Source organism: Taurulus bubalis, assembly GCF_910589615.1.
Source record: "Taurulus bubalis genome assembly, chromosome: 8".
Taxonomy (NCBI): domain Eukaryota; kingdom Metazoa; phylum Chordata; class Actinopteri; order Perciformes; family Cottidae; genus Taurulus; species Taurulus bubalis.
Window position 1 is genome coordinate 6117452 of NC_136596.1, and position 16435 is coordinate 6133886.

The window sequence follows — 16435 nt, forward strand, 5'->3', positions numbered from 1 at the left end:
GCTGTCCAAGAAGCAAGGAGGAGGCGGCAGGAACCTAAACCCCTGCGCGTCACGGTCACCTGCCGGGCTACTTTAGCACAGCAGAGGGTCAAGATGGGGTCAGGGGACCGGCGGGAGGCCCGTGGTAAAGAGGTGTCCGTGTCTCGAGCCCACTATTAGTGTTGTGTGTCCGTTTGAACATGCGCCAGTACCTTGTGACTAAAACGCATGAAGGTCCCCTTAGCATCTCATAGGTCTTTCGTCTGAATGTTGTTTACTTTTTTGCACTATGTTGCCCAAAGCTTTAAGAGAAGAAAGAAAAAACACTCCATGGTATCCAAAGCATTAAAACCATCAAGTGAAGTGGATGTGAGAAGCGGGTCTGGAGATAAAAGTGAAGGACACACACAGACAGGCTCCTTGCTTAAAGTTAGATACAGCTCAGTGACCTCCAACTTTTTTTTAGTCTTACTATAGCTTCCAAGGTCAAAAAGGAGCTTTCAACGGATCAAATATGGATCATAGTGTAAATATCTAATGTGCGGATTCTTGACAATCACAGGCTTGATATGATACGATTATAAACACACATGCTGCAAACACTGAAGTCATGGCAGAGTATTTGAGAGGATTTGGAAATGTTAACCCCTGGGATTCCTCATCAATCGGTGCAGCAGATGAAGCCTCTTGGTTGAGTGGCAAAACACCTCCCACTCTACAACTAACAGTTCAGGTTATTTTATTTATTTTAAACAAAACAAAAAAAAAGCTTCCAAAATGCATTAATCTGCATTTGACCAACTTTCTCAAAACTACATAGATCTTTGTTCTCCACTTGGGGGCAGTAAAAACAAGCTGAGATGACAACATCGGCAATGAAGCTTCACCTTGTGAAGCGATGAAGGCAGTGCAGTTGTCTATTTAAACATCCTGCAGAGACGGAGCAGGTTTAAGGAAAGCACAAAATAAATGAACCGATTGAAGACTATAATAATCTTAAACAGATTTGATTTTTTTGAGGTGAACGACTCATTAGATAGATAAAAGACTCGTAGCCCTGGCTGGAAACCAACTTGAGTTATTCCTACTTTCCTCAGAGTTTTTCCTAAGAAAACACAAAAAGTCAATATGAAAAAAAGCTCAAACAAAACTGTAGCACTGAGTTCAGCACCAAACGAATGTAGCAACAAGAACCTTTTATTCATTGTCAAATTGTCTTGGCATGTGACTCAAATTAAAAAGAACATAATTCAATTGGATGTAAAATAAAGACACAAAGAGAAACAAAAACAAAAAAAATTGATTGAAGCACTAAAGTCATAGAAAATATGTGATATGATGGCAAACGGCTTTAAAATAAATACAGGATCAGTAGCGGGAAAGGATACGTCGCCGTAAGGGAGTGAGAGAAGTCGGAGGCGGAGTCATCCGATGGGACGGCAGACAGCAGGATACGTTGAGGCGACATGCTGTATCGCACATGCAGTGTTTATTTATGTAAAAAAATAACTTGTTACCAGGACAAAGCAGCCGCTCAGGACTGTAAAAGCGTCCTGCAGGTCCTTTATGACACAACCCCCTCCCCCCCTGCATTCTCATACAGCAACCGCTTGCTCCGCCTCCTCGACGCTCACCACGTCGCCCTCCATCTCCACCTCCATCTGAGAGTTCACCACCTGCTGCCCGTCCACGTCCGTCGTGGTGACGTGCACCACCTGGATCTGCACCCCGGCCTGCTTTAGTCTCTCCACATCCTCCTCGCACATCTCCGCCACCCCGCCGTCCTCCACCACGACCGTCGCCGTCTCCTCCATCACGTCCACGGGCTCCACCGTGACGTGCTCCACCTGGATGCCGTCGTCCAGAAGAACCGTCTCGGCTCCCTCTAGGCTCTGCGTCGCGATGGCGGCGGCGGCAGAGTCGCTGATGATCAGTTCCTCCTCCGACTTCTCCTCAATGGAGTGGATGTGTTTGAGGTGGGCCTTTAGTTCTTTTGGATGGGTGAACCACATGTCGCACATGGTGCAGTGGTTGGGCTTGTCGCCCGTGTGGCTCACGAGATGGTCTTTAAATTGGTCCCAGCTGTTGAATACGCTGCTGCAGACCTGATGGAGGAGAAAGTAGTGGGGGCACTTTTAAAACTTCAGAAAACAGTGCAAGACCAAAGAAAAGCTATATATTTTCTTCAAGAATTTAGATTGAACCATCATTTTACATTTTTGCTTAAAACATTTCTCCAACTGTTTAAGAAGTTAATATTCAACCTATCAATTAATAGAATCTTTGCAGCTCTACTCCATTCATTTGTTTACTTAATGGAAACTAGACCTTTTTTAATACAGAAAGACATCATTCACCTGTGAAGCACAAATGGATCACGTTGATTACCTGAAATTGGCCGATATTAGATAGGAAATGACTTGTATTAGGAGGAAACGCATGACGGAGACATTGTTCATTTCCCAAGGCAAACCACTACAATCTAAACTGTGACAATACATCAGTACATACAGAACTAGTACATTATTAATAAGTAAGTCTGCACACTAAACAAGGCCATGGAGCGCTTCCCTGCCAGTGCACATTTTGTGAAGAAGCAGTTCAGATTTACCTCACATTTAGCACACTACATTTCCGGGGGTGGCGTTTTTAGCGTGTGTAACAAGGTTGTAATAATTCACTGAATGGGATGTATGTGGGAAGCATTGATCGAAATTCCTGACCCTTATCTGAGATGGTCCCTTCCACCACGAGGTAATCTGCACAACCCATGAAAAGAATGTTCACCACCATCATCCATTTAAACCCTGTTAGAAGTAAAACAGCTAAACTCATCTCCGACCGCAGATGCAGCATGGACTGTCAAACAAATTCAAAAGCTCTACCTGTAAATCATCCCCCGATATCTCTAACGCTCAAGACACCAAAGTTATCTCCCTTATACATCCCATTCAGTGAATTATTACAACCTTGTTACACACGCTAAAAACGCCACCCCCGAAAATGTAGTGTGCTAAATGTGAGGTCACTGTAGACTAAATATGAACTCCTTCTTCATCACTGTGTAATAAAATGTGTTTTCTACTGTGGACACTGCACTGGCAGGGAAGCGCTCCATGGCCTTGATCCTGGACGAGCTGTACCTGGCATTCGTAGAGTTTCTTGCGTCCTTTCTTGGCTCCGGCCCCGTTCTGACAGGCTGCCATATGGCACTTCAGTGTGCTGTTCCTTGCAAATCGCTCGTGGCAATCTGGACACTCGTACGGTTTTTCACCTACAGATAGACACATAAAACCATGCGTGCATTTCAATACTAGACGAGTAACAACAAGTCAATGATACATAATGACGAACAACTACACTGAACACAGCCAGCGTTCTTTTCCGCCCCTCCATGCTCACCAGTATGTTTCCGTAAGTGCTCCTTAAAGTGGCCGAAGTGGTCAAAGTGCTTTTTGCAGTATTCACAGACATGCACCCTCTTTTGGGGTTTCTGGCTCTGAGCCAGCTCTTCCGCATCAAAATGAAACGTGCCGATGTGCTGCTTCAAGGCGCCCTCCCGTGTGTAGGCTTTCCCGCAGTGGTTGCACACGTGTGGTTTTTCCAGCGAGCCCAGGTGGGTTTTCAAGTGCTGTTTGAGGTGGTAGTACAGCTTGAAGCTGCGGTCGCACTTGTTGCAGCGGAATATGTTGTCCACTTGGGAAATCTGGACCTCCACGACCTCGACGTTCTCCAGCACCTTGGAGGCCGTCACCGTTTCTTCCTGATACACCACCTCCTGTCAAGCGCAAAAGCATAGGGGCGAGCCAGGGTTAAGCCTTTCATATCGAGAACTCTCACGGTGTACACATAGTTTGCCAATTAATAAACCAATAGAGCTTGTCACTCTGCTTAAACAAAGCACTCTGCTAATACAAGTCAGTGTACCTCTTCTATTCCGCCCTTCTTAAAGACCTGTAGCGTAGGTTCCCCTTGCTGATACTTGCTGGTTATGTCCGCCAGAAGAGCCAAAGCAGAGTCGTCGGACGCCGCCTGAGCATTCTTTGCTGCATCCACCACCTCCTCCAGTCCGGTCTCCATCTTGACGGTCCCTTCCTCGATAACCTCAATCTCCACCTGGAGTACATGGAAAACGTTCAATTACATGTGTGCACATCATATTGGGTAGTTGTGACAACAAAGGATTGATTTTAGCGGTAGAGGAAAAAAAAATGTATGTCTTTGAGTGTGAACCCCATGAACGTACTGACCTGATCCCCTTCCACTGACGGTAGGATTTCTGTAATCACATTAGACGTCTCCGCAATCTTCCTCTCTTTACCTTCGCCCTCGTCGGTCAGCGAGGGATTCTCATTTATCCTACAAGAGAAGACAAGCTGTTGGTGAGAGGTAACAATGTTCATACCGAGACAAATTCCTTTCTAGCTCATAATAAAAAGTTTGCCACTGAATTTGGAAACGACATAATTTATATTCTGATAGTGATCATCTGCAGCGGCAAGTGACGAGTGAATCGACACTCACTTTAAGTTGAGTGCTTTGAGTGCTTCCTGCATCTGGAGGTATTCCGCAGCCTTCCATACATCGTAGGCCTCTTCTTCTCCATCAACAACTAGCGTCGCTGTGTACGTGAACTCCATCAGCTGGCTGAAGGCTGTGTTGCTCACTCCTGACAGAGTGTGACAGAGCAGCATTGGTGAGCGGAAGCTGCTTGACGCAACATATTAAACAAAGACAGGGAAACATTTCTACGGCTGCAACGTTCTCAGCCGGAGAAGTGCGTTATGTTAGAATTCTAATTAGGCACAGAATACCTTCTATCTCCACCAGCGGCTCCTGCGTGAAATCTTGGAAGAACTTGTGAAAAAACTGGCTGCATGCTGCCAACACCGCTTTATGGGCTCGGAACTGGTGTCCTGCAAGAGAGAGACAGGGGACGTGGACATGAGAAGCATTGTTTTGGTATTTTTCCAAGACATCATGAAGATGACCTTTAATACATCACTACTTACCATCCACAATCAAGGTGATGTCTGTGAACTGATCCAGCTGTCGTTGTTCATTAAGTTTGTCCATCATGACTTTGTAATGCGCCGGGTACTCATCGCCTCGCTCCACCTCCACCTCAGCCGCCATCATTGACCTTCTCCTTCTCTGTACAGAACGGAGGAAGATTGACATACGAGACTTTATATTCTTTCAGAAAAGTAACACAGCTATCAACTGAACCACACACACATACACTCTGATTGACCTGGACTTCTGTATCCCTTGTTTTGATACATTGTTAGAGACAATTAAATAGTGTAGAGAATACTCACTTACTCAAAACAGACAAAACGAGAACACGCCTTCTTTAAAATAAAAACATATATTCACACCTGCAGTCATGACGATGATAAACAGAACTGAAAATCAAATTAACTCATCAATTTTGGCAGTCTGTTTATGATTCCATATCTTACATAAGGCCATAGAGTCCCATCTACATCACCCCTACAGTGACACTCCCTGGTCAGACTCACTTGGATAAAAAAAAAGAAAAGTTCAGGTGACAGATGTATCCGTGTCATGGCTGCAGTGATGTCAGCCTAGGCCAAGTCTGTGACCTCAGTGAGTGCGACCTGACACGAGATGCATGTGTGTAACCTCTGCATGTTATTGCATACACAGCGAGGGCCTCGACACAGAATTAGGGAAATGTTTCATCAATGGGAACAACTTTGTGAATATTGTCAACAGTTGGAATACGGGGTAAGTGTATACCATCATAGCTTTCAATGTGATAATGATGTCAAGAAGTGAATGCGTTTTATTTTTATTTTATTTTTGCAAATCACTGCACCAACGAGTTTGTAGTTTTAGAGCACATTTAACACAACGAAGACACTCTAATTAAACTGTTCTTGTTGGGAGGAAGCGAAAATATCTGAGATACAAGTGACACAAATTAAATTAAATAAAAAAAAATATGAAATAAAAGTGTAAAAATGGTTTTAATAACGGACCCCGGCGTGGCACGTGAGGAGAGCAGCATGTAACTCAACGAATGACCCCACATGTTTGTTCGTTTAGCTCACGTTACCACCTTTGCTAGCTAGGTTAGTTCACATCGACGTTAGCTTAACTAGCACAACATGCAACACGGCCCCCGAAAGAACTACAAAACAAGTAATTTCACATCCCTCCGACACACATATAACCTACGCCGAACTCACCGGGACGAGATGCACCAATGCAATCGTTTTGATACTGCAACATTAAGGAAATAAACATGCTGCAACCTCACAGTGTCGAAGGAAACGGGCCTCCTAGCACGCTCGCCATTTCGCGTTTGACAATCAACATTACGTCATCAACCCGCGCATTAAAATACACTTTTCCCAGACATATTTCCTAATTATGACCGCTGCGGGTCAAAATACACGTCCCAAACCATCGGCATACATACCTCGAGTTTGGTTGAGTTGCTTCAGAAAGTTGCTTTACGATAGTATTTCCCTCGACGCATGTAGCGCTGTTCTACTTTCGTAGCTCCAAAAAGGGCGGTTGTTCAGCCCTCGGGCCTCGGTTTCCCAGAAGCCCTTGCGAAGTCAGGGACGCTGAGGAGCGTTGCTAAGTGACAGCGGTGAATGACGACTGTCTTCATCCGGTGTTCTGTTCCTCTGATCAATGAAAAAGCAAGAATATAACTACAAAAAACGAGAATAGCGTATTCAGATTCAATTTACATCACATTGGAATATATGTATGTAATAGTAGCAAGGCCTCCAACGCAGCCTACCTCAAAATATCAAAATAACCATACATAATAAACAATAAACACATCATAATGTGCCAGGTCTTGTTATTGCAAAAAGTTAGATTAACTTCAAGTAACATGATGTGCAGTGTGGGCTTACTGTCACTGTTATTAAAAGGACAAAAACTGACTTTTAGAATGCAAGATACAAGAACAATCCCTGCATTAAAATAAAACTACAGAGGAGGCATTATCTAAATACCAAAATGTACTTAAAGAAAGTTCTCATTCGGCCGAAGAAAGCTAGGTCAGGCCAGGTCAGATGTCATAACACTGCAGCTTTTGCAAGCCATTCGCTTATCATCAGCAGGAAATATGTGAATATGTCAATATACAAACAAACATGTCTCAATATTCATCACTCATCTGTCTGCAGAGATCAGATAAGGCAGAAGTAATCCGAACAAATCATAGTACATAGTTAAATAAATATACACAGAAAAAGTATAGTATACAAAATAAATATAAAACAAATTCAATCTTGAAAAAAGATAAAAAGTAGCTTACACAGGAAGTCACAATGCATGACCGGAAAAGCACGGTAGCTATTATTATTATTATTATTATTATTATTATTATTATTATTATTATTATTATTATGTTCCAAAATGATAAAGAATGGAAAATACTGGACACAATTGTGTTACACGTGTTATAACCTACAATTCACAGGCACCAAAGTGTGACGTATCTCTGAAAATGTTTTATTCATCTGTTTTTACTGTTAGTTCTTATAGTTTATTGTGGATTAACATAATCAAGTCCAATGTCTTGAAATGCCCTGATCTGCATTCTTCGCTGCAGGTCAGTGTGCACCGATAAAGAGACATATGTCTCAGTGCCAGACACTGTAAATGAGTAACACGGTGTCACAGAAAGCCAGTCCTCATGCTCTGCTGAGTCAGCTGATACTACACCACACCACACCCGCCCCATCTTGCTTAACTGATCACGTGGTGCTTATAGACAGCTGATATTAAACTTTGCTCTGAACACTGATGCATGCTTTCTGCTGCACCACAGCCTCCACGTTTTTTCTTCTTCTGTTATACTCTGTTTGATTCAACTTCAAACGTCTGTGCACCTCCCTTACATGTGTGCAATGCTGCAGCAAACATTCTGAAACGTTGTAGCCCTGCTACAGCTCTGTGTTCCTGGCAGAAACTCCTGAAACTGCACCACTTGTCTTATGTCAAATATTGCAGAGAAATACGCCGATCTGGCACAATCCAACGATGCTGCAAAATACATCCTCAAAATCACCATGGAGAAAAACAAACACTTCTCTAACACAGTTACAACATCAAGCTGCAAACATAGACACTTAATGCGAGGCTATTGTTACTGTTATTGAATCTTTTTCATGTACTTTGTTTCACACAATGTCACTTACATTTAATGCTGGCCTATAGTTAATCTTATAACAGTTCTCTCGCCGCCCCAAACTGATTGGCCAATATCTGCTCTGCAGACAGACATCTCTCATCTGCCTGGTTGGACTTTGACATTTTGTTTACGCAATAATTGCTCCCTCACCTACATCAGGGGGTGAAAGTGTTCAGAAGAATTACAAATCTCCATGCATTGATGGATTTTTAAGGATGTTTTTTGTTTCTTTATCCCCTCTAAATGTCCACGATGTGATGTTTACCCAACTGCTTGGTGAGCTAAATTGTTTGTTTTTTTTGTTGGGCTTGCCCTGAACTATTTGCTCACTTGATCTCCCATGTTCAGTTCTATTCAAAAACCCTCATCATATGTTCCTACTTTAATTAAATGTCTTTGGTTTTAAACTGCAGGATACTTTATCCTGAGATCATGTCACTTGGGCATATTCCCCTGCTGTGTTTGTGTGGACCCAGAAGAAACATGCTGACCAGAGTCCCACCCTCTGTTCTTTTTCACTTCCCCTCTCTGCGCTGAAAGTAAAAAAAACAGAATTGCACAATGTTCTTCCATGTTCTCGGTGACTCATACTACACCTCTATTATATACTTGATAAAATGTAAACGCTTCCAATTTGATTTGCAAGGCAAAGGCTGACATGTGACCAATAACCAGGCAACTGTTTCTCCTTCTCCTGAAGGAATTTGTCGAAAAGGCCGAGTGCTAGAAACTTATTCTCTTCAAACAAAAAGGTTTGAATCCTGTCAATAAGGAGTTTTCATGCAGGATTCATAAGACTTTTTTTTTCCCCTTGAGAAAAGTGTATGCATCAGCATACAGCTGGGGCTGAACTTTGTCCTACCTCCAGATAGGAAAACAACAGGCAGAGTATAAAAGGGGGGGCGCAGCGGAGGAAGAGACTTGTTTTTGTTCAAGGAGCTGCAGCAACGCAGAGCTGAGCTGAGGGAAGCAAACTTTTGAACCAAAGGGTAAGCGACAGAATTCTTTGCATTTCATCGAGTTGCCGAAAATGCAGTAAACACCCGTCACCTGTCTTGCATGCGCTAATACATTTTAGGAAGTTTAAACGTTATGCTCTCAGCACTCTTTATTCAACTATGTGCTGTTTCTTTGTGTTTACTGTGTATGCACAGGCTTGGATTGGCACAGAACCTCAAATAAACTGCTCTGCTCAAGTCTATCATAGCGATATACTATCAGTTTTAGAAGTATTTGTACAATGTTAAAGTTGTTACCCTGCTCTGACCTGTTGTGCAATCCTCTCCTCTATCACCCCTTCCCTAAATCCCCCCCCACCACCCCTCTCTCTCTCCCTCTCTCTCTCTTTGTCTCTCTGTATGCTCGGCAGATCTGGGCAGTGCTCCACGGAGATGTGGGCGTGCCTCAGCCTGCTCATCACTCTCTGCCTGCTCCACGGAGGCGGTGCGGAGAGTGATGGGGGCGGGCCTCGGTGTCAGCTGCCTCCGACCTGGAGGATAGGGGATGTGGAGCCGATGAAAGGGACGATGGGCCAGGTGACGGTGGTGGCCCTTTTACAGGCCAGCTGATTGTTCTGCTTGGTGCAGGCTTCCAGGTGTGTGCCAGCGTCCGCCCTCAACTCTTGTATTGCACTTGTGTCTTTCAAGAACAAAACGTGACTGGAGATAGCAGCCCTGAATAGGTGGCAAAGCATGACATGCACACTGACTTGCTTCGTCAGCAAGTGTTGCAGTAATGGTATTATATATTTAACAGCGCCAGATAAATGTTAAGGAGCCCATTCATTCTGCAAGGTTTGCCAAGTTGGCCTCAAGGTGTGACAGGCTCAGACATGTCCTTGTTAATGCAACAAAGTCCCCTTGTCAAAGAAGCTCTTGATCGCCTGCGAAGCAAACTAACCAGGCATGCCTTATTAAAGCGTTGTTTCCCCTCCTCTGAGCAGAATGGACGGCCTGCGCCAGAAGCTGGAGATTCAGGGTCTGAAGGATGTGGCCTACATGGTCGTCAACCAGCAGGGGGAGCAAGCACAGCGCCTGCACGCCATGCTGGCACAGAGACTGTCGGTGAACATCACCCTCTACAAACAGGCCGAGCAGCAGCCTGATGTCTGGCAGGCACTGGGCGGAGAGAAGGACGACTTTTTCGTTTATGACAGGTTTGTTTGCCCGCGGTTTGAGCAACTGCTTTAATTTTTTCCCCTTCTGTTCCTCACTATGTTTTTCTGCTTCTTCGCCATCAGGTGTGGCCGCCTCACGGACCACATCTCTCTTCCCTACTCCGTCATCGGTTCAGGCCACGTCGAGGGCGCGATCAAAAAGGCCTACTGCAGTCGCACGTGCGGGGACTGCACACACGAGGTACAGACCACACATAAGAATATACATTAAATTCATTGAAACAAGCACTTAGTCCTCAGATGATATGTTTCAGTGCGAAAGAAGCTCACACACACACACTGACATTTCTTTTCTCCCGCAGAGTGTTGAGGCACCGGTGGAGTGCGCAGCTAAAGCAGACGCACAGCCTGAAGCGGACGCTCCACCGGCTGGACAAGATGACGCCGTGCGCGGTCACAACCACGGCCAGCACCACGGTCAGCACCACGGTCATGGCCATGGTCATGGCCACGGTCATGGTCACCATGGCGGTAATCATGGTGATCACCACCACGGTCGTCAACATGGAGACCACGATGGCGCTGGCCAGCAAGCTGTAAGACACCACGGGCAAGAGCAAGATGGTAGGGTAGTTCAAAGACAACACAATTTAGAATTAGGCCAGCTGCAGGAGGCGACGTACATCCACCAGATGCAACAGGGGGCCCACGTGCCCGATGCGAGGCCCTGAGCACAAGAGACGGCCAGGTGAAAGTCAAAGCACAGCTGACAGTGGACAGCAGGCTCTGACGGCGAGGCCTCTCCTCAGGCCAGCTGATGCTGACACTGACGCAGGCTGTTTGGCGAAGTGGGGAGCGAGCAGCCGCTCGGTCTGTGACACTGTGACGAGGCGCTGCCCGCCTCCTGACAGTGACACGGGCTGACGGGCGCGGTCAGGGAGTCCTGACAGTGACGCTCGCCCCTCGCTGCCTGACAGCAGCCTCAGCCAGCCCAATGAGCCTGACCCGCCGGTGTGAGCTGAGGATGAGAGCAGCTGTAAGCTGACTCTGACTCCAGCCTCGTAGTAAGACCATGCAGAAACACCGGGGGCCAAGCGCTCTTTTATACCAACTAGTATTACCCTGGGAGAGGGCGGGGCAACCCCTGACAGCATGCATGTGGGATAGATGAACACGAGTCCAACCTCACACGGATATAGATTCAATAATGCCAAAGGTTTGGCAGCGTGTTAACTCATTCTGAGACAGATATACGCAAATAATTAGATTGCGCCTTAAAGATTATATGCCGTGTTTCACCTGTCGCCCATGTGTGTGTCAGCGGGTCGCCCTCATCCTTTCTCAGGAGTGCATGTGATTGTCATGTTCCAAAATGGCCCTCCTCCATTTGGCTCTCTCCATCCTTTATGAAGCCAGGCGCAGAAACTAAGCTCTAGTGGCGTCTGTTTGAAGTCAGGCAGGAGAGAGAGGAGAGGGTAGTTCAGGAACACGAGAAACACGTTAAACATTTCAAAGTGAAGTATTGGGAGATTATGTGAGGAAATAGAAGAAGAAAAAAAGAAAACTTGGGGATTTGCAAAAAGAAATCCAAATAAAATCTGATTGTGTAAATTTCTTCCAAAAAAAAAGTTGCTGTCAACTGCAACATCTTTTTGTTGTGGAAACCTTAAAAGCACTGGCCCGTTACTGGGGGAAAAGTCCTCACAACGTTTCAAAGTTTATACCACTGATGTGTGTGTGTGTGTAGCGCACGCTATTGATCATTGTTCTTGAGCACATATAATTGCCATGAATGACTTCATTTTGTTCTTAAAGCCTGCAAGCTCAAACATATATCAGGCGTATCTCCATCCACAAACTTGTACATTTTAAATGCAGAGTGCTTAGCATTCCTTTTAAAGAAAAAAACAGGAAAAATACAAGACTCTATTGTTTTGAAAAGGGCCGAAGGGGAAAACGAGAGCGAAGCGATGTTGGAATACACTCTGTACTCAATGACGGTTTCAGCGGGAAGATTAAACGTCACCCTGAAAACCTGATGCTTGCACAGAGAACTGTATTGTGTTAAGGCTGTCAAACATGGAAACTGAGAGTTGAATAAAGATGGTTAAAGAGTTACTTTTTGAGTCTGTGAGTTTGTGTTCTTGTTAAGGGCGACACAACAATCGTCACTTTTGAGATTTGGGGTTATTTTTGCCTGATTGTCCTTCAGACTAGTGGAAAGAAAACAACCAAAATAATCATTACGGTGTCTATTTGTATCAACATCAGCGTAATCATTCTAAATTCCCCAAAAGATAATGATTTATAGAAATGTATATTCCTAAAAACATGGGGGAAATGCTTTTTTTTATATGCTGTTGACATTATATTCTTATTTATGGTTTGATACAAAGTGACATCCAACATTCCCTCCAACAGACATGACAACAATATGAAACAAGAGTTTTGAACCAGCTGTCATCCAGTGTCCAGAAATGTATGCAAATTAACACATATTAAATAAGATAAAGCATAATTTGCATATTCAAAAACGAGTGATCGTCTTGATTGTAGGTAATCAGCTGGTAAAGTTTCATGGTGAAACGCAATCCACCTGGGGGTTCCTCTGAAAGCTGAACCGGTTTAAGCATACTGCCTTTCAAATGTGCTGTGTGAGAAGAATGGCTGGGTCTGGGGGTGGTGGTTGGGGGAGTGACTCTTGGCAGTGTCTGTTAACTATCCTGCACGTGCCTGAGAAGTTGGACGCATGTGACTTCCACAGAGAGCAGAGGGATCATATTACCCACAATACACTTGTAGATTCATAAGCACCTCCAGCACGCTGTTTAAGACCAGTCGTCGGATCTTAAGTCTTTATGTTCCCCAATGCAGCCAGGTAGATAAAACGGGTTTCACTAACAATGTATATCAGATATTTATATGCTACTCATGTGGCCTTCAACGTTTCCGCTAGATATCAGCAGATGGCGGTGAAGGTCTACACTAACACACCGCCACACTCTCAACAGCTGACTGGAGAGTGTACCGTCGTTTTACTGGCCTCAAACCAAAATAATCTAAAATGAAAAAATATAACTGTCCTGTATGGTCAGATGTGGTTTTTTAATTTGTTTTCATTTTACAGATTTTGGTTCCCCAACTACTCAACTGATATGTGACATTTTTGCATACACACATTATAGATTGATGATGCACTTGATATTTCTCTTTTCTTGCATTGATAAGGCTGCCAACGGACTGTAGAAAGCAGTTTGTATTCTCTCTAAAAGATATTTGGTTCGCTAATGTGGTATAGTGTGACTGTGATTGTATACATTGTTGAATATGTGCATGAATATATAAGAGACAACTTTTGCTCATTTTTCTCGAATCATTTTTATACATCATCTTACATGGCATAATCCGCGAAACTGTCTTCAAGACTTAGGGTGCAACACCCTCTGCTCAATTGCCTGTCTGTGTGTCTGAAAAGGTCAACAGGCAACCGGAGGTAATAAATGAGTGCCTGTGTGGGCGTAATTGGGCTGAAGATCCAATACAGGGGAACAGTGACTTATGGGTAATTACCTGCAATGTCCTGAGACGAAGAGCTGTGAGTGGCTGCCTCTCTGATTCAATCAGCCCCACACAGAGCGGTGCAACACACAGCCACCGACTTAATTGTCCAATATGCTTTCCCCCCGGCGCACGACTGCTTCTGCGGCCGTTTCCTCTCCACTTACTCCGTCAGCGAGAAGGGAAGGGAGACTCACACACACACACACACACACACACAAAGTGCCCTTGTGTTGCTCACAAACAAGCAACCGCCACAGATGCACACAATTCTTTCAGACACACAGCTCTATTTTGCATCTGAACTCTGGGACCGCATCTTCTGGATCGACATCTTTTTTTCATTTTCTGTCACTGACTTGTTCTGTGCTGTGTGCTGCTCGTGGACTTCCAAATGCCACAGCTGGCAGTGAGTTAAGGAGGTCTTTTGTTCCACGAGTTACATTTCAAATTGAATCCACGAAATCACAATAAGTACAATGGCCTGGATAACCTAGTGAGATCTGATTTCTCTCATTTTGCAACACTTACGTTAGATTATATCTGGGTCCAATTGAATGCTCATCATAGTCCCATATTTAACACACAAGGACTACTGACTGAAGAACCCAAGAATAAACTGCAGAAAGGAACATCCATCAGAGCAAAATGTCATTGTTTCTCTTCTCAAACAGTATTCCTTATGTGATTATTGTCATCTGGACCAAACATGTGATTATTGGTTCCAGTTCATTTCTGTCACAGTCAATTTAACCTATATTATTGTATAAGCATGCATACAAGTGTCTAACTTCTAACTGCTTGTCCTGGTATTGAATTACACTGCCAACTTGATGTACTTTTAATACTTTTCGCTGTTTTGTTTTATGCTATTTGTGCTTTTATGTGCTTGTGTGAATCTTTCATGCTGCTGTCAGGCCTTGTGCAAAAAAAAATGAAAGAAAAATGTCCTCATGGCAAACATGAATTCATAACTAGTTCCATCTATTAAAACTGCATAGGCAGCATTGGGTGCTTGCGACTGGGATCTCCCAGGACGCCAATACATTAGTACACATTTGAGTATTTTTTTTAAAGATAATTAAATTAAAACAGAAAACAATGCGAGTCTTCAGAAACACTTTGAAATCATCCGAAAAGCACAATGAACCATTTACATCACACCAGTTAAAATGTTTGCTTTTATTTATTTTTTTGTTCAACTGTTGACAAAAAAAAAAAATACCATGCACAGGATGATTAAGATGCTGCATATACATTTATTGTGTAACTTGTTGAAAGCTCACACATACAACACCGGGAAGGCTCAACGGGTAACAATAGAGAATATAAATCACCAGAGATCAACACAGTTTTCGGCCTCGAGTTTAACCGCAGCCGACAGACGAGGACAGTGGCTCCAAGGTCAACGGGGGTCTGAAAATATGGGGCAATTAATGAAGCCGATGCACGCTGATAAATTATGGCGTCGAGTTTTCCCACACTCGCGACCGCAATGCAGCTGTTTTCCAAACTCCCGACAAGGAGAATATTTCCAGTTTTACGAGCCTGGATGACACACGCCGGAGGATAACAGTGCACACATTACTCAAGCGGCCTCATTCGCTGTGGTCAAATGAGGTGGTGGGGTGATCTGAGGGCGCTAAGCAGGCCAATAAATAACACATGGGTAGAAACACAGAGCGGAGCCACTGAACATTGTCATAAAAAAAAAAGCCAACCGCTGCACTCGAGTCAATAATTAAACTATTTCGCCAAGAACCTGAAAAATGCCTGGGCGAACGCTCCATGATAAGGAGTTACGACCAGCACAAATTCCAGCACTCAAGATTACTTCTACGTGTTCACAGAGTGACAAAAGCCAACCTTGAACCGATGCAAAAAAAAGAAAAAAGAAGAAGTTTGGAGGCCAAAATAAAACACTGTAGCTCGCCCCTTCAAATGCACTTAGATAATAATGAAATGCTCGGGCAACTGCAAGAGTGTAACTTTACAATGTAACTATTTCACTCTATATTTTTGATATGACTTCATAAAAATGCTATATCCCTCTGCTCTATGTATCCATACATCTTATAGCAAACATGAAATACTCCATTACAGTACATCAATCAATCTGGTAGTGTAAAATATGTCCCATTAAGTCGGTCGGACACAAAGCTTATCGACGGTTCCTCATTGTCTGATTATTGTGCTGAATAAAACAACAACAAGATAATGCTGCTTTAAAAGAACAGGTAAGTCATGAACTTGATTCAGTCCGAAATACAAAATCTAAATACTATTTTTAACATCATATATCTATATATGTCTGTGTGTGTGTGTGTACAAAGTGCTTGCTCTAAAGTGTCTGTAACATTTATAAGCTTGAAATAACAGTTGCACACTTTTACACTAAGAAAGAGCCCGTACTGACAAACACATTAGACACAATGTAGTAAACACCTGTACAGTAAGCTTGGGGAAAAAAAGAAAAACACCTCCCGATTTATCTTCCTCGCTGTTACCTTTATAAAAGAAAACCCAAAAAACTTTCAGTGATGTAACTTTTTTTTGTCCCCAATGTCTTGATTGCATTGCATATTCCAGTTTGC

General features: G+C 43.7%; 2 protein-coding genes across 2 annotated transcripts; one reads left to right on the plus strand and one right to left on the minus strand.

The window, feature by feature from the left end:
- Positions 1-1213: 1213 nt before the first annotated feature.
- On the minus strand, positions 1214-6505 carry znf131 (zinc finger protein 131). The gene is made up of 9 exons (XM_079221934.1): positions 6431-6505; positions 4992-5133; positions 4794-4895; positions 4504-4648; positions 4230-4338; positions 3907-4095; positions 3382-3757; positions 3123-3253; positions 1214-2084 (listed from the first exon to the last, which is right to left on the minus strand). The coding sequence occupies exons 2-9, from the start codon at positions 5116-5118 to the stop codon at positions 1575-1577; spliced, it is 1689 nt and encodes a 562-aa protein (XP_079078060.1). The 5' UTR covers positions 5119-5133; positions 6431-6505; the 3' UTR covers positions 1214-1574.
- Positions 6506-9049: 2544 nt separating this feature from the next.
- Positions 9050-12401, plus strand: selenop (selenoprotein P). The gene is given in 6 exon segments (XM_079222803.1): positions 9050-9156; positions 9537-9761; positions 10110-10322; positions 10407-10524; positions 10646-11011; positions 11015-12401. Coding segments are annotated over 5 exon segments (921 nt in total). The 5' UTR covers positions 9050-9156; positions 9537-9558; the 3' UTR covers positions 11036-12401.
- Positions 12402-16435: the final 4034 nt, after the last annotated feature.

What these genes read in the sequence shown, in the direction of transcription:
- znf131 (XM_079221934.1), bottom strand. Translation starts at nt 5,118, where the DNA reads ATGATGGCGGCTGAGGTGGAGGTGGAGCGAGGCGATGAGTACCCGGCG. An exon ending in CATCACCTTGATTGTGGATG is followed by an intron (nt 4,896 to 4,991) that starts GTAAGTAGTGAT and finishes TCTCTCTTGCAG; the next exon opens with GACACCAGTTCCGAGCCCAT. An exon ending in AGAAACTCTACGAATGCCAG is followed by an intron (nt 2,085 to 3,122) that starts GTACAGCTCGTC and finishes CTCCTCCATCAG; the next exon opens with GTCTGCAGCAGCGTATTCAA.